At 38.9% G+C, this 21,799-nt stretch overlaps 2 protein-coding genes across 14 annotated transcripts in view; one reads left to right on the top strand and one right to left on the bottom strand.

The window, feature by feature from the left end:
• The window catches only part of WDR41 (WD repeat domain 41), a 201,572-nt gene extending 184,967 nt beyond the window's left edge, over positions 1-16,605 (top strand). For 6 of the 7 annotated variants that reach the window (XM_058729069.1, XM_058729066.1, XM_058729067.1 and 3 more), the window contains 5 exons: positions 5,808-5,992; positions 8,708-8,829; positions 10,052-10,140; positions 10,966-11,099; positions 13,399-13,613. In XM_058729069.1, the coding sequence (XP_058585052.1) occupies positions 5,808-5,992; positions 8,708-8,829; positions 10,052-10,140; positions 10,966-11,099; positions 13,399-13,551 (683 nt within the window). In that variant the 3' untranslated portion in view covers positions 13,552-13,613. Of the gene's footprint in view, positions 1-5,807; positions 5,993-8,707; positions 8,830-10,051; positions 10,141-10,965; positions 11,100-13,398; positions 13,614-16,096 lie in introns of those variants that run through there. The other variant, XR_009261465.1, reaches the window with a different exon arrangement.
• PDE8B (phosphodiesterase 8B) overlaps positions 15,784-21,799 on the bottom strand; it is a 275,841-nt gene continuing 269,825 nt past the window's right edge. For all 7 annotated transcript variants that reach the window (XM_058729063.1, XM_058729062.1, XM_058729060.1 and 4 more), the window contains 3 exons: positions 20,258-20,425; positions 18,070-18,199; positions 15,784-17,501 (listed from right to left, as the gene is read on the bottom strand). In XM_058729063.1, the coding sequence (XP_058585046.1) occupies positions 17,392-17,501; positions 18,070-18,199; positions 20,258-20,425 (408 nt within the window). In that variant the 3' untranslated portion in view covers positions 15,784-17,391. The remainder of the gene's footprint in view (positions 17,502-18,069; positions 18,200-20,257; positions 20,426-21,799) is intronic.

The following is a 21,799-nucleotide window of genomic DNA, read 5'->3' on the forward strand; positions in this document are numbered from 1 at the left end:
GGTGCTTTGTGATAGCTCTGAGATGACTGTCATAGGCTATAAATACTAATGCCTAGTAGCATTTCAGCATTTTTGGCAGATGGTTCTGGCCAGTTCCTCTTTTGTAGACCACATAGTATAATACTACGTAGCAAGTTATACATTTAGATCAGAAGGAGAATTCAAGTGGATTGCAATCATGATTGAAGACTTCCAGAGAATAACACCAAGATAAAGTAAAGGTCTGCAAAAATTGGGTCATATCTGCCCATCCTCATGGTTGTATGTTTTGACTTGCCAGACATCTTATTTGGCTTCACAGTGATTTTAATCATGTCTCCTGGAAGCTGAATCTGTCATCAGATGGCAGAATAGGATCAGACACTACCAGTCTTGGGATTTGGTTGGCTCACTTTGAAGTAAAATGATGCCTTGTATCATCAGAACTCTGCTGGTTAATTGGTATTCTGGGGTCACACAAGAAGAGTCCTTGGTGGCTTCAGTTTGATAATCTGAAGGAAACCGTAAGAGTTTTGTGAGGATGCCATGAATATACTGTAGTGGGAGGACTGGACTGCACTCCCAGACCTGAGACCTGGGTTGGCTCTTTTTGAAGAATACTTTGTATAACCATGAGGCAAAAGGAAAGAGGGGCACAGATAGCACCAAATGTATTCTCCATTTTTATGCCATTTAATCACATGCTCAGATACATGTGTGAGAATGTCCTTCCCAGCTCCAAAAGCCTCTTACCTAATAGCCATCTTCTTACACAAGTCTTACTTACTGCAAGTCTTTCTAAGGACCAGATTGTCTGTGGTGATAGAAGTTAACATGTTGGGAACACCCTTTGATTTTTCTCTGGGGGTTCTCTTTTCTTCTAGCCATGGATGGCAGCACAGGAGACAAGTTCTTATTTGGGAGACCCTGTGACACAGAGTCTTAAACTCCAGGGCCCTGGAGCTGCTAAGAAAAGCAAGCGTTGTCCTCGCCCATTACACTGGTCATGCCTACTTGTTCTGTTTTAGGGGTAAAACATTGGTGTCATTGATCCAGCACAGTTCCTTATTGAAGGTGATAGGATGTTACTGAAGAGGTCTTAGCTTCATGGCCCTTCTGCTGTGCAATATGCAAAGAAGCTTGTAACAGTTGAACCAGAAAATATTTCTTTGCCAACTTCTTAAGGGAAAGAAAATGGAAATCTAAAGCAAAAATATTGTTAATGAAAATTACAGGAAACCCATAGTAGTTTTTACTTTATTAACTCCCTGACTATAAAATTACATTACAGATAATAAATAAGCTGTAAGCATTTTGAGGAATCCTATATGGTCAAGTAGTCTGTTAAAATTTGAAAATGATATTGTGACAGTCTCTATTTTGTACATAGGTAGGTTTGCTGTCCTGAAGATTTCAGTGATCCTGAAATTATTGTTGTACGGTTCCCAGCTCCACTCTCAGCCCTGTTTCTTTTACTACAAATTACCAGTGGAAGATGTGGCTAGTTCTGGGTTTGTATTTCATAGGAGAAGTGCATTTTCATGGAGGTGGCCACAGGCAACCTTAGAATGGTAGGACAAAATTCCCATAGATGTGAATGATGAATAACAGAGAATCTGATAATGAATGAAAAAGAGATCTGAATGCCTGAGCAGAAGGTTTTCTAACACAGACATACAAGATAACCTAGTTTATATTTTCTGGCAAAAGGCTTTGGTGCTGCTTCATTTTATTCCTTTTCTTGTGTTGACAGCATGGTATGGTAATCACAAATTATTAGTACTAGTGAGGGAAGGTAGACAGATATAAGAATGGGAGTTCCTACTAAGTGACTTTTTTTTTTTTTTGAGAGACACAGAGTGTGTGTGTGGGGGGAGGAGGGGCAGAGAAGAGGGAGACACAGAATCCAAAGCAGGCTCCAGACTAAGCTGTCAGCACAGACCCTCATGCGGGGCTCAAACTCACAAACCATGAGATCATGATCTGAGCCGCAGTCAGACGCTTAGCTGACTGAGCCACCCAGGTGCCCCTATACTAAGTGACTTTTGATAGTAACATAGGATGAAAATCCATCTCTGTATATCATTGAGCTTGTTTGGTGTGAAACATTCTGAGTGACCTGTTTGAGAATATATAGTGATAAATTTATAGTAATAAACTACACTGACGCAGCTGAATGCCAGTATTTTGTTTTAAGTGAAAAATTCCAGCTGGAATGTTTCTGTTGCGTAGATGAATCACAGACACTCGGGAAGATTAAGTTAGAGCAGACAGCCGTGTGGTCTCAAGTTCAGTTGACTCTGTTATGATGGCATGCAGAGTTAGTGTCAAGAATCTTCACTCCTTAATGTCTCTGGTTCTTTTGTATTTTGAATGAAATTGGAAAGAGGAGGGAAAGGGATGGAAAAGAAGGTCATGGAAAGAGTAGTACAGCTTTAACTGTCCCATTATTAGTAGTCCATTAATAAACTATAGAACTTGGTCTTGGAACCAAGACAAAATAAAGTTTACATGTATGACTGCTGGTAATTTTTTATTTCTAAGAGATTGTTCATCTAATTATTAGATATTTCTGTCCTGGCTTATTTGGTAAATGGAATCATTAAATCATAACTAACTCATCTTTGTATTCCTAAATTAGAAATACTGGAGGTTTTAATACCATTAATTTGGAATAATACTAGGAGCTCAGAATAATGCCAAAGACTCAAAGATAATGTTTGATGTCTTTTTTAAATTCGTACACATTTATTATTGGCTTTTTCATCTAGTGCATGAGAAATCCAAGATAGAGAGAGGTTAAATGACTTTCTGAGGACTAGATGGCTAGTAACAGAGCCACATTTAGAACTTTGGTTTTTAGACTCACCTTGTATTGTTCTCTTCTACCTTACCTAAATATGTAAGGATTAAAATAAATTACATTTATTTAAGATAGTTTTTAGTGTCAGCAGTAGTACATTTTCTATTAATTATGTAATTTTCAAAGTGTCTTAGTTGGCCCACTAATTTTATTTTCGTTTAAGGTAATAAAAACTTGTTATTGTAGAAGTAATATCTAGTCATGGTAGAGCAATGAGAAAAGAGTGAGAAACATAAAGTCTGTAAAAAGAAAAATTATCCCACACGACAGTATTAAGCACTGGTCCGTATACTTCTAGGTGTTTTTCTGAGAATATGTATGTGTATATCCATATGGCTTGCTGTTTTGTAAATGTATGTCATGAATATATTTCCGTAGCAGTATAAACATACTTTTACAACTAAAATTTCTTTAAGTTTATTTATTTTTTTTGAGAGAGAGAAAGAGAATGCAAGTCACAGAGGGGTAGAGAGAGAGGGAGAGTGAATCCCAAGTAGGCTCCACACTGTCAGCACAGAGCCCGACTCAAGGGCTTGAACCTACGAACCATGAGATCATGACCTGAATCAAAGTTGGACTTTTAACTGAGCTACCCAGACACCCCTACAACTCAATTTTTAATAACAGTTACTGTTTAATTTTATAGAAGTCTTATTTATTCAGTTCCCAATTCACATTGTTAATATTACGTATAATAGCCTTGTTACATTTATCTTTTATGTGCTTTCCTCAGGATAAATTTCTAAAGGTGGAATTGTTGGATCAGTGGGTTTACATTTTTTTTAAGGTTTTGATGCATATCACCACATTTGAAAGGATTGTACCAATTTATACTAGGACATTAGTACGGAAGTATGTTGATTTTATGCTTTTGCCAGCATTGGGGACTTTGCTATTTTTTCATCTTTCCCAGTTTTCAAGTCATTGAGTAGTATCTTACTGCTTTATTATTATTTTTTAATGTTTATTTTTGAGAGAGGAAGATTGCACATGCAAGCTGGGGAGGGGCAGAGAGAGAGGAGGAGACAGAGGATCTGAAGCAGGCTCTGTGCTGTCAGTGCACAGAGCCAGATGCAGGACTCAAACTCAGGAACTGTGAGATCATGACCAAAGCCAAAGTTGGTCGCTTAACTGACTGAGCCACCCAGGTGCCCTTCTTACTGCTTTTAGATTTTTTTGATTATTAAGGCACTTGAACATCTTTGCCCATGTTTACTGACCATTTGTATTTTTTATTTTGTCTGTTCAGGTCTTTTGCCCACTTTCTGTGATGGAGTATTTATCAAAATTTGGTTTCCAGGAACTCCTTATTTATCAAGTATAATAAACCCATTTTGATACCTGAGTTGCAAATTTTTCCCAGCCTTTTGTCATTTAAATATGATTGTTTTCACTAAGCAGATATTTACATATGTATCTTTCTTTCCCCACCCTGCCTCCTTTAGAGCTTTTTAGCACTCCATATTTATAAAAGCATTTACCTTTATTTTTTCAATCCTTTAAGTACTTTTAATGTTTTAATGTATTTGAAACTTACTTTGGCCTATGTAAAATAACAGAAAAAATATATATTGCTCTCTGCCCCCAGTTCTTGGCACAGAGCTCCTAAAACCATTGTAATTTCCTAAGTGATAAGAGCTCAGGGAGCATCTTTTGTTCTAATATTTGGTCTAATATTTGCTGATCGATATTTCTTGGAATTTTCTGAGTGATAGTAGTGACTTTTGTTCTAATGAGGCCTTTGTTTCTTGGTGGGCTTCTAGATGGGGGCTGGTCACCGTAAAGACCAGCCATGACTAGAAACTTGGAAGTTTTAGCCTACCCCTCATTTTCCACAGAGGGGCTGGAAATGGAATAATTGATCATGCTTACATGATGAAGCCTCCATAAAAATCCCAACAGTATGGGGTTTGGAGAGCTTCCTAATTGCCCAGCATGTAGAGGTGCTGGGAAAGTGGCATGGTTGGAGAGGGCATGGAAGCTCCACAGCCTTCCCACACACCCTGTCCTACACATCTTCTTCATCTGGGTGTTCATCTTTGTCTTTTATCGTATTTTATAGTAAACTGGTAAACAGTAAACTGTTTTCCTGAGATCTGTGAGCTTCTCTAGCAAATTAATTGAACCCAAGGAGAGGGTATGAGAGCCTCTGATTTATAGCTGATTGGTTAGAAGCACAGGTAACAACCTGGACTTGCACTTGGCATCTGAAGTAGAGGGAGTCTTGTGGGACTGAGCCCTTACCCTGTGGGATCTGATGCTTCCTCCAGGTAGAGTGCCAGAAAGGAGTTAAATTGTAGGACACTCAGCTGGTGTCACAATTGCTTGATGTGGGGAACCCCCCCCCCCACATCTGGTGTCACAAGTGTTATATGGTAGTAGTGTGATAGTAAAAGAGAAACATAGGAGAAGGGTCTGTTCCCTCCCCTTCCCCTCCCTTCTTTTAATGTTTATTATTTATTTTTGAGAGAGACAGAGTTCAATCAGGGGAGGGTCAGAGAGAGCAAGACACAGAATCTAAAACAGGCTCCAGGCTCTAAGCTGTCAGCACAGAGCCTGATGCAGGGCTCGAACTCATGAACCAAGAGATCAAGACCTGAGACGAAGTCGGACGCTTGACTTACTGAGCCACCCAGGTGCTCTGGGTCCGTTTTCTAAATAGTATATGATCCAAGATAAGGTTCTTTTATTTCTGTTCCCCAAATAGTTAACCAAATATTCCAGTGTGAGGCATTTCTTCCCTCACTGAATTGAAATGCTGTTATGACATACTAAATAAGTAAACTTGAGTCTGTTTCTGGTCTTGCTATGCTGTTATATCGATCTTTTTGTTTGGCTTGTCTAGGTACCTCACTATTCTAAATGCTGTGGTTTTATAGAGCATTACCAGCAGGCAGTCTATTTCTTTTTTACCTTTAGCGTATGTAAAATGATCACTAAAGAGACAAATATGAACTCTGCCTAGATTTGAGTTTTGTAACTGGCTCCCATGTTGGAGAAATGATCATCTGGAATATTCTGGACTGGACAGTGCAGACCCGTGAATGCAACTTCTGGGACCCATCTCCACAGCTGGACACCCAACAAGAAATAAAACTCTGTCAAAAACCTAATGACATTTCTATTCATCACTTCACATGGGATGAAGAGGTAAAAAAAAAAAAAAAAAAAAAAAAAATCTGTAAACTTGTCTTTTTTAATACACCCAGTGTCTAATTTTTTTTTTTAAGTTTATGTATTTTTGAGAGAGGGAGAGAGAGAATCTCAAGCAGGCTCTGTGCTGTCAGAGCAGAGCCTGATGTGGGGATTGAACTCATGAACTGTAAGATAATGACCTGAGCAGAAATTTTTATTTTTAAAAATTTTTTTTTCAGTATATGAAATTTATTGTCAAATTGGATTCCATACAACACCCAGTGCTCATCCCAAAAGGTGCCCTCCTCAGTACCCATCACCCACCCTCCCCTCCCTCCCACCCATCAACCCTCAGTTTGTTCTCAGTTTTTAAGAGTCTCTTATGCTTTGGCTTTCTCCCACTCTAACCTCCTTTTTTTCTTTTTTTTTCCCTTCCCCTCCCCCATGGGTTTCTGTTAAGTTTCTCAGGATCCACATAAGAGTGAAACCATACGGTATCTGTCTTTCTCTGTATGGCTTATTTCACTTAGCATAACACTCTCCAGTTCCGTCCACGTTGCTATAAAGGGCCATATTTCATTCTTTCTCATTGCCACGTAGTACTCCATTGTGTATATAAACCACAATTTCTTTATCCATTCATCAGTTGATGGACATTTAGGCTCTTTTAATTTGGCTATTGTTGAGAGTGCTGAGCAGAAATTTTTAAACTTAATCTCATGATGGATATAAAAAGGTATCATTCCCCGTATTCAAGTTGTGCTTTAAAATGTTCTGATATTTTTCAGGGTGCCTGGGTGGCTTAGTTGATTAAGTGTCCAACTTCAGCCCAGGTCATGATCTCAAGGTTGGTGAGTTCGAGCCCCGTGTTTAGGCTGCTTCGGGCACTGTGCTGACAGCTCAGAGCCAGGAGCCTACTTTGGATTCTGTGTCTCCCTGTCTCTCTCCCCTTCCCTCTCTCACAATAAGTAAAGCTGTCTTTTTTTTATTTTTTGAGCTCTCAAAAATAAGTAAACGTTAAAAAAATTTTTTTAATGTTCTGATATTTTTCATAGATTGCAGAACTTCCATTAAAAAAGCATTTTAATCTTAGCTCCTGTCTGTGAGGCAAAGAAGTGATTACATGTCTATAGATTTAAAAACTCTGTTGAAATCTTTGGTTGGATTAAATAAGAGTTATGGTCCTAAAAATTATGTTTTTTATTTGGTGCCTTTTTTGCTTGTAAAAATTAGTATTTAAAGTTTTTTCATTTTGTATTTTTTCTTCTCACAGATTTTGATTGAGGTGTATTAATTGCTATAAATGCTTGATAAAGCATTACTCAGTTTTCCCTAGTATTTCTTCTTTTATAGGGGTTTGTTTTTTCTATAAGGGGACATTAATTATTGATTATAGGTGATTGATAGAGTGACTCTGATGAGTAATAGCTGCCCAAGAGTTCATTAATTCTCCAGCTGTGCTTATAATTTCCTTTGTGCTCTTTGGTATGTCACGTAAACTGCACAGATTTCCTGGTTTGTAGAACTAGTTTTTGGGGTTTCTTTGCATTTGAATTGCTACCCATAGGGCTCTAGATTTTAGCACGTTGACCAGTTTTCATTAATGCTCCTGACACTTGCCCTCACTTTGTGCTGCTAAGTGCAGAGTACTGATCCAGAGGATCAAGGGGATCTTTCCACATTTAAACCCTGGTAAGCCTTGAGGGCATGCTATGATCTAGATACTGTGAGTCTGAGTTGGGTTTGTAGGCCTCAATGGAAGAGAAGAGAAGAATTCCTCAAGAGAATTTTTTTGGCAAAAACAGGGAGGCTAGAGCTTTAGGGATTTTTGAAAGGTCTGCCTCACTGGGGTACCTATTGCATAAGAAAAGGATTCCCAGGCAAGTGCTACCAAAAGTCTAGTGATGTGCAAAATAATTTCAGAAGCTAGGTAGTGTGGTGTGAGTCAAGAGCAAGGGACTGGAGGGGCGCCTGGGTGGCGCAGTCGGTTAAGCGTCCGACTTCAGCCAGGTCACGATCTCGCGGTCCGTGAGTTCGAGCCCCGCGTCAGGCTCTGGGCTGATGGCTCGGAGCCTGGAGCCTGTTTCCGATTCTGTGTCTCCCTCTCTCTCTGCCCCTCCCCCGTTCATGCTCTGTCTCTCTCTGTCCCAAAAATAAATAAAAAACGTTGAAAAAAAAATTAAAAAAAAAAAAAAAAGAGCAAGGGACTGGAGTAACATGACCTTGATTCTGGTATCAGCTCCATGTCTGAACTTAGTGTGTCGCTTTAATCTTCTAAAATTTTAACTTGTTTCTCTGGAAAATGAGATGTTGTTAGGCTATAAGAAGATAAATATTGGTAAAAGTACCTTCAAAAGATTAAAGTTGTTTTCTAATAATACATTTGGAAAAATGTTTTTTGTGAATTCTTCGGAGGATCTTAAGATGATAGTGCCACTATAGCATAGGCTTTTTTGTGTCCTTGCATTTGTAGGTCTCTTGCATTCTTAAGGGTATAGTGTTAGGTGAATGAAAATCTAGGTTGTGCCTCAGCAGCTCCCACTGTACCGCCAGTCTGCCAGCCAGAGTTCCTCTTTCTAGCTGTCATATACAGGACTTCTTTGGAAGTTCCCTATTGAATACAGAAGGTAATAGTGGCCTTCTGATGTCATAGCAGGACTGGAAATCTGTTGTACTACGTAGTGGTAAGGATTAATTTTATGTCCATTTCTGAACTTTTCTCCTGACCAGAATGTATTTGCTGCTGTTGGAAGGGGTTTATATGTGTATAACCTTCAAGTGAAGCGTGTGATTGCTTGCCAGAAAACTGCCCATGACTCCAGTGTCCTGCACATTGCCAAACTTCCAAACAGGTACTAGAAGGTGGGCCAGAGTAGCCCATGAGCTGTAGTCTGCCAACTGTAGTTTAATGAAAAAATACCACCCTAACTTTGACAAAGATCATGTTAGTATTATTTAAAAAGGTCATTTACAGGGGTGCCTCGGTGGCTCAGTCGGCTGAGCGTCTGACTTCAGCTCAGGTCGTGATCTTGCAATTTGTGAATTTGAGCCCGGTGTCGGGCTCTATGCTGACGGCTCGAACCTGCTTGGAAGCCTGGAACCTGCTTCAGATCCTGTGTCTCCTCTTTCTTCCCGTCGTCCCATCCATTCTACAACAAATGAAATAGATTCCCATTTCCCAGATCCACCATGGTAACTTCTGAAGTGGCAAAGTTATTTGGCTCCATGGTTTGACCTGTTAGATTCTTTTAGAAATGGAGAATACCCATGGCTGTCTCTAACAAAAGAGTTTGTGGTAATGTGTTATAAAATTTACAAGAAGTAGACTTTGGGCACTATTTTTCTTCTTGTATTTTCCATAAACCCACCTTATTGTTGCAGTTGTTGATGGCCAGAAAGAAATGGTCATCTCCTTGTTATGTGGGGCTACTAAGCAAGGGCTTTCCTCTAAGGGTAAATTTGGCTTCTGAGTTTCTAGGGATGAAATTGTAGGAGGGGAATACTATTTTCTCTGCAGGATACTTTTAGAGTGAGAGCCACCCTGAGAAGAGATACAGTGAGAGGAGGGAAGGGGACTGTTCAGGATATTGTGAAAGTGTAACTCATAGTTTTCCTGAATACATTAAAAAAATTTTTTTTTACATTTATTTATTTTTGAGAGAGGCAGAGCACAAGCAGGGGAGGGGCATAGAGAGAGGAGGGGACACAGAATCAGGTTCCAGGCTCTGAACTGTCAGCACAAGGTCTGATGTGGGGCTCGAACTCACAAGCTGTGATAATCATGACCTGAGCTGAAATCAGACGCTCAACCGACTGAGTCACCCAGGTGCCCCACATTTTTAAAAACGGGATGATACATTTATCACATTTAAGCCAGTGGGACAATATAACGTGCCCTTCCTGAGGAGTGCTTTTACTTTGCATTGTAAAGCCATGTTAAATAGTGATTTTTATCAACTCCTGCCAAGAGCTGAAGAGAAGCAGTTGAGGGCGCTGATTTCTTTCACTGCAAATTTAGCATAGGCCCTTGTTGTGCACTTGCTTTTTGTCAGTTATTTATTTTTTTTCTGACAGGCAGTTAATCTCATGCTCGGAAGATGGCAGTGTACGCATTTGGGAGTTAAGAGAAAAACAGCAGCTTGCAGCTGAACCTGTACCAACAGGTGTGTCTTTTCTCCTATGAAAAACAGAAGGCAGTTAAGTGCAACCACAGGAATAATATACAGTGCTCCAAATAGGCATGTTTACATGAAGCATACGCTAATTGGGATCTCAAATTCACATCTTAATGTTGCTTTAATGTAGAACTGCCTGTTTATTTCAATTCAAGTCAACTAGTATTTTACTGTTTTAAGGGGAAACTCTTACTTTCTGGTAATCTGAACAAATGGCCCATTGAAGTATTCAATCATTTTATATTGTCTATCATAATGCTTGATACACAAATGGGATTTGTACCATCAGTTATCACATTAAAGTGTTCTTTCAGCCTGGAAGCATTAACATCGAACTCAATTTATGGAAAAATACACTTTTGTGTTTATATCATAATCTCCTGAGCTCTTGACCTGCAGGTATTTGGTTTGAAAAACAAAATCCTGGTTCATTAGCATCCTTTGCATAGGAAATCCGATGCTAGTACCTCTGGAGTTTCTTCTGGTCATCTGAAGTCATAGGGTATTGTATTTGGACATATATGTTGCTTTTCATCTACTTTGTTGATCTTGTGTGGTTTTTGTTGTTTTTTTTTTTTTTGACACTGGCATTCAGGCCTTTTGCTGCTCTCTTTTATTCCCAGTGCATTTTGTCATGTGAATACACCTTCACCAGTGGGTGAGGAGGGGCAATAAAAGAGATGAGCAACAAACCTTGTAGTTAAGATGAAAGGAAGTAACATATTTACATTTAAATTTTCTGTTTTTCTGATCTTTTATTCTGAGTAGAGAGCATAGTAATTTTGGGAATGACTGAAATGATTACTTTTCTAGGTTTTTTTAACATGTGGGGATTTGGAAGAGTAAACAAACAAGCCAGCCAACCTGTTAAAAAGCAACAGGAAAATGCCACTCCGTGTTCTTTGGAGCTTATTGGAGATTTGATTGGACACTCCTCATCTGTGGAGGTATTATTTTTAATAGGCATATAAAGGTTTAGGGAATTCCCACTTTTGCATCTCGCTGCTCTTCATTCAGTTGGTATCGTTTTTTTTCTGAATCTAAACATGGATAGGTTATAGTACATGCAATTAAGATCTCCCTTTACAGAGATACGATGTGAGTAAGCAAGGAATGTGTTACTTCTAAATATGGGCTTAATCACCATTATTTGTGAGATGGAGACAGCCAACAATGGGACAAGGTGAATAATGTGGAATACATATGTTTAACAGTAGTAGAGGGTGCGTGGACAGTTGGGGTTATATGTTGAGTTAAAGTCTTCCAGAATTGAATTCAGGGGGTCTTAATCAAATTCAAGAACAGAGCCCTGTTTTTACCTCCTTTTGAAGGATATATTGTTAGCTTCATAAAACACAGGGCTTGGTTAGCGTTGTGCATATATGAAAATATTAGTTGAGAATTATGTGTACAGTTCAAACCTGGGGAAATCTAAATACATTAGTATTTTACTATATACACTATTGCCTATAATGAAAGGAATAAGATCAATTGAGATAGATGATTGGAACTGATAACAGTATAAGCAGAGCCTTAAGGATTGAATTTCTTAAATTGTTTTTCCCTGTCTCATTGCCAGGGAGGAAAGAATTACTTTCCATGTGGAAGTGCATTTATGCCTAGCATTCATTTCTTCTATTTTAGGGCAGTGTACTAGACACTGGAGTTTACAAAGAAACCTAAAACATAATCCTTACCCTCGGGACTCATACTTGAGTAGACAGGAAGGCTATAGATCTAGTAAGCTGTTAACCTAAGCTGTTTAGGATAGACCCAGATGATTGTACACAGTGAGTACTCAGGAATTAGGAGAAAATGGTTAGTGGAAGATAGAAAATGGACTTGACCTGTACCTTGAAGGGTAGGGAGGGTTAACATAGATAGCCTTATGACGGTAAGTTTCCCGATGTTGGGTATCCTGTCTTGTTTATCTTTGCTTTCCTCTAACAGGTAGCCCAATTGTTTTCATTTTGTCCTGCTTTTTAACTTTGCTTAGGTGGTTATAGTGTAGTTGGGGAGTAAGGATGTAATGTGGTAGACAGAAGTGCAAAGATAGGATCTCCTTGCTGGCAAAGAGCAGACTGGCTAGGCTGGAGCAGTGGTTTCCCGTGAATAGATGCCAGTAGGAGATTAAGCCTGAGAAAGTAGTTTTGGGTCAGATTATGAATGTCCTTGTATGTAAGGCTCAAGAATTTGGACTTAATTTTTAAAATAGTAGGTACCCATTAAAGGTTTTTAAATGGTGGGGGAAACATTCAAAGTGGCGTATTTGCTGTAAAGTGTTGACCCTGAAGTATTTTTTTTTAAGTGTCTCTGAAATTTCCTCTTTTAAGTGTTACCTCCTCAATTTCCTCATTCCTTTTATATTTTTATCTTTACTCTCTAGCCATCTAAATTCTTTCTCTCCCATCTCCTGTAGTATTTGCTTCCATAATTGCCCCTCTTATATCCCATCAGCTGAGGCCTTATCGTGCTATCTTCAAAACTGTGTTATTTCAGAGAGAACTCTCATCCTCTTGTTCTTTAATGTTGTATTTCTATCCTTTATTTCAGTCTTGCCTTTGAGGAGCTCTGTTCTACATCGGTGTTCATGCTGCCTTCTCACCAACACTCTGTATTTTTTATTCTTAGCTCCCAGCCTTTCACTATGCATGACCTTCCCTTTATTTGGGAAATTTTGTTTTTGAACCGTTGACATTTTCAGTGGTTACTGATCTATGTTCCCTTTTTCTGTGGCAAATCATAGTGTGAACTACATTTTTTAGGACCTGATTATATAGTTTTCGTTTTAACAACTGAACTAGCACCTTTTTCATGGTAGTGCCATCTATTATGCTGGGTTCCCTAAGTAAATGCTTACTGACTGATTAGAGTGCTGAAGCCAGTGTTTATCTTAGAGAATTTGGAATTCAGACATTTTACTGGTAGCTATTAGTGTGTACAGTAAATGATGAACCAATTCTGGCAGGACTTCTGATATAAAACCAATACTTGAAGAATTAGATTATGGTAAAATTGAGAAGATTCAATGGGAATTCATGTATTTCACACACAAAAAATAGCTGTTACAGTTCTGATTATTAAAATACAGGATATTAGTCACATAAATAGTAGACCATTAATTTCTCATGAAAAATGATCAAGAAGTCTCCAAGGTACATATTTTACAAGCCATGTTAGTGTATAATTAGCCTTGCCTCTTCTCTTTAAATTTCCTATAATCAGTAGCTTTAAATGTCTTTACAGATGTTTCTGTACTTTGAAGATCATGGTCTAGTGACTTGTTCTGCTGATCATCTCATTATTTTGTGGAAAAATGGAGAAAGAGAATCTGGATTGCGCAGTTTAAAATTATTTCAAAAACTGGAGGAGAATGGTGACTTACATCTTGCTGTGTAGTTGAAGGAATTTGGAATACTTGTACATGAACCTTGAACATCAAATACAGGGTAATACTCAAATTTGTATTGTATTATTTATTTTTTAGTAATCTCCACACCCAGTGTGGGGCTTGAACTCAAAACCCTGGGGTCAAGAGTCATATGCTGTAATGACTAAGCCAGCCAAGTGCCCCTTGTAATGTATTACTTTTTCTTGTTACTCCATAAAATTCTGGTTGAATTTTTTTTTTTTTTTTGGTGGGCTTGCAAACCAGCAGCAACTTGCTTCTCAGGTATTTAACTTAAGACATGGGTCTAATTTTAGCAGTGAATTTTCAAAAGTACTCAGATCAGAGCACAAATATTGGTTGATACAGAACTAAATTATACATGGCATCTGTATAGAAAATTTTTTAATTAGGCTTAAAGAACATTCTATACCAGAAATTGTATGAGCTTATGTTTAACAAAGAAAAGTGCTCTGACCTCTCACTCCCTTTATTTAGCATACTTTTGTTGCCTCTACATTACCACCAAAAATTGTTTTAAAAGGTACATGTACTTTTTTTGTTGGTGGTGCCAAATCAATCATTTTTTGTTTTAGTTTACTACAATTCCTCTAAACTCAGATCAATAGGAATCTTATCAGGGTATATCCTCCCCCCCCCCCAGCCAAATAACTGTTAGCTAGATTGGTACTAGACCAGCAAGTGCCCCTCATATAGGCCAGGGATGACAGCTAGGTCACTAAAGACTTCTGTCGCAGGTCAGAGACCATGAGCCCAGAGTGCTTGATTTGTCTTAGCATTGCTTCAGATAGGAAATACTTGCAGTGACCACTCAGATTTAATCATCTTCCTCACCCCAGCAACCTTAAAACAGAATACTTTCCTCCCTTTCGGTACTAAAGAATAAAAATTTAAAAAGAAAAGTGGGTGACCCTTCCCCTCATCCCATACAGCCTAAATGGAATCTTTATAAACTGTTGTTTCCCCAACCATCCACAGATGAAAAGACCTAAAGTCATCTGTGCCACACCAGTGCCCTAATATTAGGAATGAGTAAAGGCAAGCGATACTATTATTTTTAATTCACAATGAAAATAGCTTTATGGAGAAATATATTAAAATCTCTCTGCCAGCTTTCTAAGTTTTCATCCTAAAATTAGAGCGTGAGTAGTATCCCTAAACCACGCAGACATGCATTGTAGTCTTAGTGCATCATATTGTTTATCACTTTAGTTAAGGGTCTCCAAGTCATTTTCAGCCTTTTAAATTTTCCTCTATAGATGGACTTTCTTCCATTACTAGCTAGCTTTTTCTTTGGAAATTCTACATGAGGTCTTGAGTTGTGTAAGACCTCTTCAATGAATTATACAAGGAATTCATAGATTTTTAACTGCTTTATTTCCTAATATGTTTTGGGTTAGCATTTTCAGGTAGTAATCTATTCCTATGGAGTGATGGAAACCATAGGTGAAAGCTCCAACTCAGAAAGATGGGAGATTGTAGTAACAGCCCAGACTGGACTGCTGCTAAAAAGTTGAACTTGCAATAACTTGCAAGCCCTTATGGCTGCATCCTCTGGCTGTATTCACATAATACAATCAAGAGCTTAGATTTCTGAGGCACTGTATTATTCCTTTCTCAGCTTGAGGCTGGTTCTTTGCCCCCAAGACTAACCAGCCCTGAGTTGCTTAGACAGCAAGCCAATTTTATAAAGTAAAATTGGAAATAAAGAATGACCTTCATGGTACTAAGGGTCTTCTACCTGTATTAGATTAGAATTTTTCTAAATTAATATGGCTCCCCTTAACCCAGAATGTTTTGGTAAACAACTAAGTATAAAGTATACCTTCTGAAAGACTATATTTCTAATAAATTGTATGGAGGAATGCAGTATTTAGTTAGCAATTCAGAAGATTACTCCACAATAGATGACACTGATAAAGGACATAGCTGTGTTAAAGCTTTAGTACCTGGCAGTCTTCGAGGATTTAACATTTGCGTTCTTATGAAATTAATTTAACATTATAAGGAGTAAGCTGTAACATTCATATAGAACATGTCAGACATCTGATAAATGTTACTTACCAAATGGAAGTGAAAGCAACATGGTGAGGAAAATATTGTCCTTGCCTCAAGCAAGCTTCTGAAACCTCGGCAAATTACAGTGGGATTTTGACATCCTAAACTTAATGTGTCTGAAAATAAAGTTTGTGATTCATGAAATAAAGGACACTAAAGCGAAATTTTGAAATAATGAAAAGTTTAGGCCAAAGAGATGAAATAAAAACAGCTGTTGGGAATGAAAAATGGCTGTAGGAATTTAGTTACAAGTACTTCACAAAAACATTTTCATCACATTTACATAATGCAGCATCACAACACAAAGCAGGCTGCTGTCCTGACCAAGCACATTCGCTTATCATCTAACAAAAATAATTTAGATACATTTCTTTGCATGGAATTATCATATAGGTTTTCATTTTTTTGGTACAAAACATAGAAAAAAACATTGGCACATTATGTAGTGATGTCATTTTTTTTCTTCCCATTTCCTAGTTTCCAGTGTTCTGCATTCCAATTCAGTCTCTGTTTATACCTCTGAAAAATGCAGCATGGAGTACAGAGGATTTGAAAAGAAAATGAAGCTATTTTGTTTACGGAGTTTCTAATATTTACAATACATAGAGAACAGGTGGCCGGTAAAAGAGAAAAGAAAATCTCAAGTCTTACTTTATGGAGATCACAGAAAGTTTTCAAAAGAGCTGTATAAAAATATGCACTTGTGCTTTAGAAGCTTTTAGCATACAATTAATAGCTTAAAATAGTATTTACTGCTTCCCCTTACGTCTGTTTTCTGATATATTTACACACCTTGCAGTCTTTTCTGTTTTACATCGTTAAAGCAAAATGGCAAGGTCTCAAATATAGATTAAAAACATCTGAACCCTGAAACTTCCCCATCCCTCCCCAAATACATTATGTATAGATGGTACACTGCAAAACATACTCCATGGACTTGTACCCAGGAAATTCAGATTGCTTTAATAAAAATTTTAAACTGTGAATGTATATAAATTTTCTTTTTTAAAAAATCTTATCCAAGGGCATTCAGGTTTAATGGCTTTTATATAATACTCACTATATGGCCTTGTGACTGCCTCTGTAAACCAGAAACAAGGGAAGTGCGTGGATTCCCCCCAAACAAGGTGTCAGTCCCTTCCCTACCGTGAATGGCTCACTGTTAAGGTGAATTGCTTTTATAGGAAAGAAGGCTACACAGGCTGCTTCTACCAGTCTTCAGAAGGCACTCACTAGGCCCAGGCTGCAGTCTACCTTGGGTGTCACCCCCTTGATCAAAAGAACTACTTAGCCACAGAGGCTGTGAAACTAGTTTATCAATAATTTGGTCCTAGTTGTTTTGCTCATTTTATAAATAGTTTTTTTCCTTAGGTGTTTTTATGAATCTTTCAGACTGGTGCTCTTGAGGAAAATAGTCAAGCTAAACAGCAATGTTGACTTTTATGGTAAGAGATGAGCTGAACACTAGCTAAGCTGTGTCATCCACAGAGATGGGCTCACAGGCACCAAGTTTTTGCTGCTTGTATCCTGCTAGAGTAAATGAGCTCCATAGTTTGATGAGGACATTAAGTGTTCAAAAGAAAAAATATTTTTCTTAATGGAACATAACTTTCTAAAAATGCAATTTGGGACTTGAATGATTCAAAGTCAAAAATTAAACACTAACCCCTTAACCTACACCTGTCTTTTCAGTATAAAGGAAAGCCTCTTATTTACACTACTGTGATTCACAGTGCCCGTTGCAGATCAAGAGGTCCCCTTGTCTTTCGGGTTTAGCTGTCAGATGGAAGCCTCAGACTTTTGCACTTTAGGTCATCTAATGTCTTCCAGTGTTTGTAGTTATCAGCCAAATGTTGCATCAGGGCTGGCAGATGGGCAAAGGCTGCAAGGACATCAAAGAATCACAGGTTAGATGCCAGGAACATTTATAAGGCCGGTGCTCTGTGAGACATATGGAGGCTCAATATAGGAAGAGAGGTACCCTAGGTCAGGCCTTATGCTACACGTGAACATACAAGCATGAGAAGGGTAGATCGTTAAACACTAGTTTCTGAAATACAAACAGGTCCTCTTAGTTAAAAGTGGAAGAGCCATTTATCAGCAACATTACAAAATGTATTAAGTCTACTCTGAATCAGATTCTTTGGGTATTCTTTCTAGAGTTTCCTCCAATGATAGGAAAAACTGCTATAAGCTTTGGAACCCTATGCTTTGAAGAAGTGAAGACTTGTAGATCCAGTTATCAAATGTCCATGGAGTCTTCTGTACTCAGAGGTTCTCTGCAAGGTGCTGGCCATGCAGAAAGTGGACATGCACGCCACCATAGCTAACTTAAAAAAACAAAACAACATTTCACATACACCTGTAGGCCCAGCCTATGTCCTTAGGGGTTATCATCATAAAGCAGAACAAGATATTCTGTTGAGGTGACAAAACACCAACTCTCTTACCATCCCAAGCATCAAACATGTCTGTTATGAAGTAGTCAATGAAAGAGATTTGGGATTTGGGGATGCTACATGTATTCCGGTCAAACACTGGCATCACCACAGGGAGCCCCTGTCTCTTCTCTTCATCAGTCTGCAAGACATGAGAACACAGACAGGGCTGAGGCACATGAGGAGCTGTCACGGTAGCATTTAGTTTCTCAGAACAACTCTGGAAAGGGGTCATCATCCAATTGTATCTATGAAGAAGGAGGCTCAGCAAGCTCCTGAGGCCTATAGAAATGAACCACCTGATGAACTGTGGTGACTGAATTCAGGTCTTGTGAGTCCGAAGTCTCTTAAACCATACCACAGCCCCTCCTGAAGCATCAATCTCCGAGTTCTTAACTCCTTTCCCGAGATCGATTTCCAAAGTAGTACCAGTAGTATTAATACTAATAATCCTGACATTTACAGTGAGGGTGCAGTGGGTAAAACTTCTTGTGCTTTGGCATGAATCGGCAACTGTCACTAAACTGTACCAATAATCATTTTATTATTCACTGCTACATGCCTGAGGTTTAAAACCACAATTTTACTTAGGAATATCCTCACTGAAGCAGTAAGAATTACTAATCTTATTAAAGTTTAACCTTTGAGTATGTATCCTTTGAAAATTCTATGTTTTGACAAAATGGAAAGTTCACATAAAGTCCTTATACTGCATACCAAAGTATAATGGTTGTCTTGAGGAAACGCATTTGTTGAGGTGACCTAGCCTTTTTTTTTTTCTTTCATGGAATACAATTTTCACTTGAAAGGATGACAAACTATGATTGTTCAGATTTGGGTACTGGTCATGCAGCTCTCTCAGGAAGTATGTAAATCTGAATAATTTGCACATTAGAGTGTGTAATGTGTGTGTGTGTGTGTGTGAAGGCCATTATGTACTAAGCTGAATATTAACATCCACATTTCCTGATGGTGTGTTGAACCAGAGGCCACATGATCAGAGGCCTCGTTTGTAACTTCTGATTTTTAGGTCACAATGCTTGTGAACGTGAGTACGTTCCTTTTTGGGAAAAGGACCCTTAAACGGGGAGCTTCTATTAAAGAACTTAAAAGTGCTTCTTTCCCATTCCCTAATCACATACTTACGACAGTATTAGGAGTAGGATTTCAAGTCTTCTCTGGATCCTGGGAAGCCCATTAATGGCCTCCTGCCAGCTTTGGGCTCAGCTTGCTCATTTCAGATGAACTGATGAGGTATCCTTAAAATATCCACTGTTGCTTAAGGAGTAATTTGGGATTTTTAACCCCTTGGTTCTGGCAAGCCGAACTGCCTGTCCTACTTTTCTTCAATTCAGGGCTCTTCCCAGCCTTGAAAGCTGCAGTTAACTTACTGGGTACTTGGCTAGTCATTCCCTCTGACAGTCCTTCTAGACATTTTCAGCTATTCTTTATCCTGCCTTAGTGGTAGAGCCTAGCCATATAGGTCCCCCCAAAATACCTTACTTGTAGCTGTTTGTTTCTGTGACACATACACACCTCAATTCTTAGGGCCTTTTCTCTGGAAGGAGGCTTGTATTTAGAATGGCATCTTGTGGTCTACTAATTTCTCGATTTTTTCCCTTTAACTCCTTTTCACACTGGCTAAGTGAACTACATATTGCTGCTCTTGTTAAATAAAAATTCTGTTTTTCTTCATAATTTCATACATTTTTTCTCTCCCAGAAAGTCTTTTCCTATTTCCATAATTATCTTTCAAAAGAAAAACAAAACACAACTCTATTACCATTTCCCCAGGACTTTTTTTTTAATCTAGGAAACAAGCTTTCTTAACTCTGATAGCCCTTAACATACCTCCTTTTGAGCTATTTCCTTTTTTTATAGCAATGTGTGGACCTATCTATGTCTACACAGCTCCCCTACTATATTCTGAGTTGCACCCGTGCAGGAGTGTGTCTTCTTCCTATCTGTGTCCTCACATGCTCCATGGTGAGAATAACCTAGTGAGCGAATGGACAATAGCTCAGATTTGGAGGGAGTTCAGGATCTAACAGTTTGATGATGACAAGGTACTTCCAAAGGCTCAGTTTACCCTTTTCCCCTAGAGTAACTTTGGTTACTGGCCAGCCACATGAATCACTCCTGAGGGAACCAGAAGCCATTTCTAGAAGAGAAGTGGAGCTTCCCTAGAGAGGCAGTATACCTGTGCAAAATACTCCTCAGAGATCCTCCCAGCCCATTCAATGCACAGGTCCAGGGGGCGGCATGGGTTGGCGACATCAGCACACTTGATCATCATCCGCTTGATCAGAATTTGGTTTTCAGGAAAGTTCTTCCCAGTAGGGTTGCATTCACAGTCGCTGCCCTCAATCTGGAGAACAGATGGTCAGATCATGGTTAAAATGATGATGCGATCACAATGACCAGACACTAGAGAGTTATCACCCAGGTACCTTTGGACAGGACTGGGACTCAAATTTTCCCATCCTTAATTCCAATTGTATTAATTCCTTAATTCCATATTCCATACACTGATCTATTCTCATACAAAAATAACCTCAGTCAATACAAAACCAGAGTTTACTATTTTTTTTATGTTTATGAGAGGGAGGGGAGGGGAGAGGAGAGGACCCCCCAAAAACCAGTTTAAAACATCACAGTCCCTATCACCACTCATCCACTCCCTCGCTTCCATCCTCTTCCCCAAAGGTAACTGCTACAAACAGGGTTTTGTGCCATATTTAGTAGTTTAGTATGTAGTCTTAAAGGTGAGCTTCTCTCCCAATTTTATCAGGACATGTGTAAAAGCAACTTTCAGGTTTAAAAAATGTTAAAGATGGGAAATAACACATACCTGTGACCCTTCAATCATTTCTTCATTTACTTCTATTTCTTATGCCTGCCAGCTCCTTCTGTCCCACCCCTACCCGCTTTGTTTCTTTCCCTTAAGGCATCTGTCCGCTCATGTTTTCCTGGCTGCTATTCTGAGTGGTAGGGAGTCATGAGCCATGTACATTTTGGGGGATGGGGGTATGAAGAGAAGCAAGTGGACCAGGGCAGGACTCTGTGTGTTCAGTCATGTTTAAGAAGACTGGGCATACATGAAAAGATGCTCCACATCACTCATCATCAGGGAACTGCAAATCAAAACTACAATAAGGTACCACCTCATACCTGTCAGAATGGTTAAAATTAACAATACAAGAAACAAGTGTTGCTAAGATGCAGAGAAAAGGGAACCCTCTTGCACGGTTGGTGGGAATGCAAACTGGTGCAGCCACTCAGGAAAACAGTATGGCAGTTCCTCCGAAATTACAAAATAGAACTACCCTTTGATTCACCAACTGCGCTGTTAGGTATTTCCCACAAGGATACAAAGATACAGATTCGAAGGGGCACATACACCCCGATGTTTACAGCAGTGCTACCAATAGCCAAACTATGGACAGAACTCACGTGTCCACTGACTGATGAAGAACACACACACACACACACACACACACACACACTGGAGTATTACTCAGCCATCAAAAAGAATGAAATCTTGCCATTTGCAATGACATGGGTGGAGCTAGAGTATGATGCTAAGCGAAATCAGTCAGAAAAAGATAAACACCATTATTTCACTCATGTGGAATTTAGGAAACAAAGCAGATGAACATTAAACAAACTGAGGGTTGTTGGAGGGCGGCAGGGTGGGAGATGAGCTAGATGGGTGATGACACCCATCTAGGAGAACACTTGT

The sequence above is a fragment of the Neofelis nebulosa genome, chromosome 1 (assembly GCF_028018385.1).
Source record: "Neofelis nebulosa isolate mNeoNeb1 chromosome 1, mNeoNeb1.pri, whole genome shotgun sequence".
Taxonomy (NCBI): domain Eukaryota; kingdom Metazoa; phylum Chordata; class Mammalia; order Carnivora; family Felidae; genus Neofelis; species Neofelis nebulosa.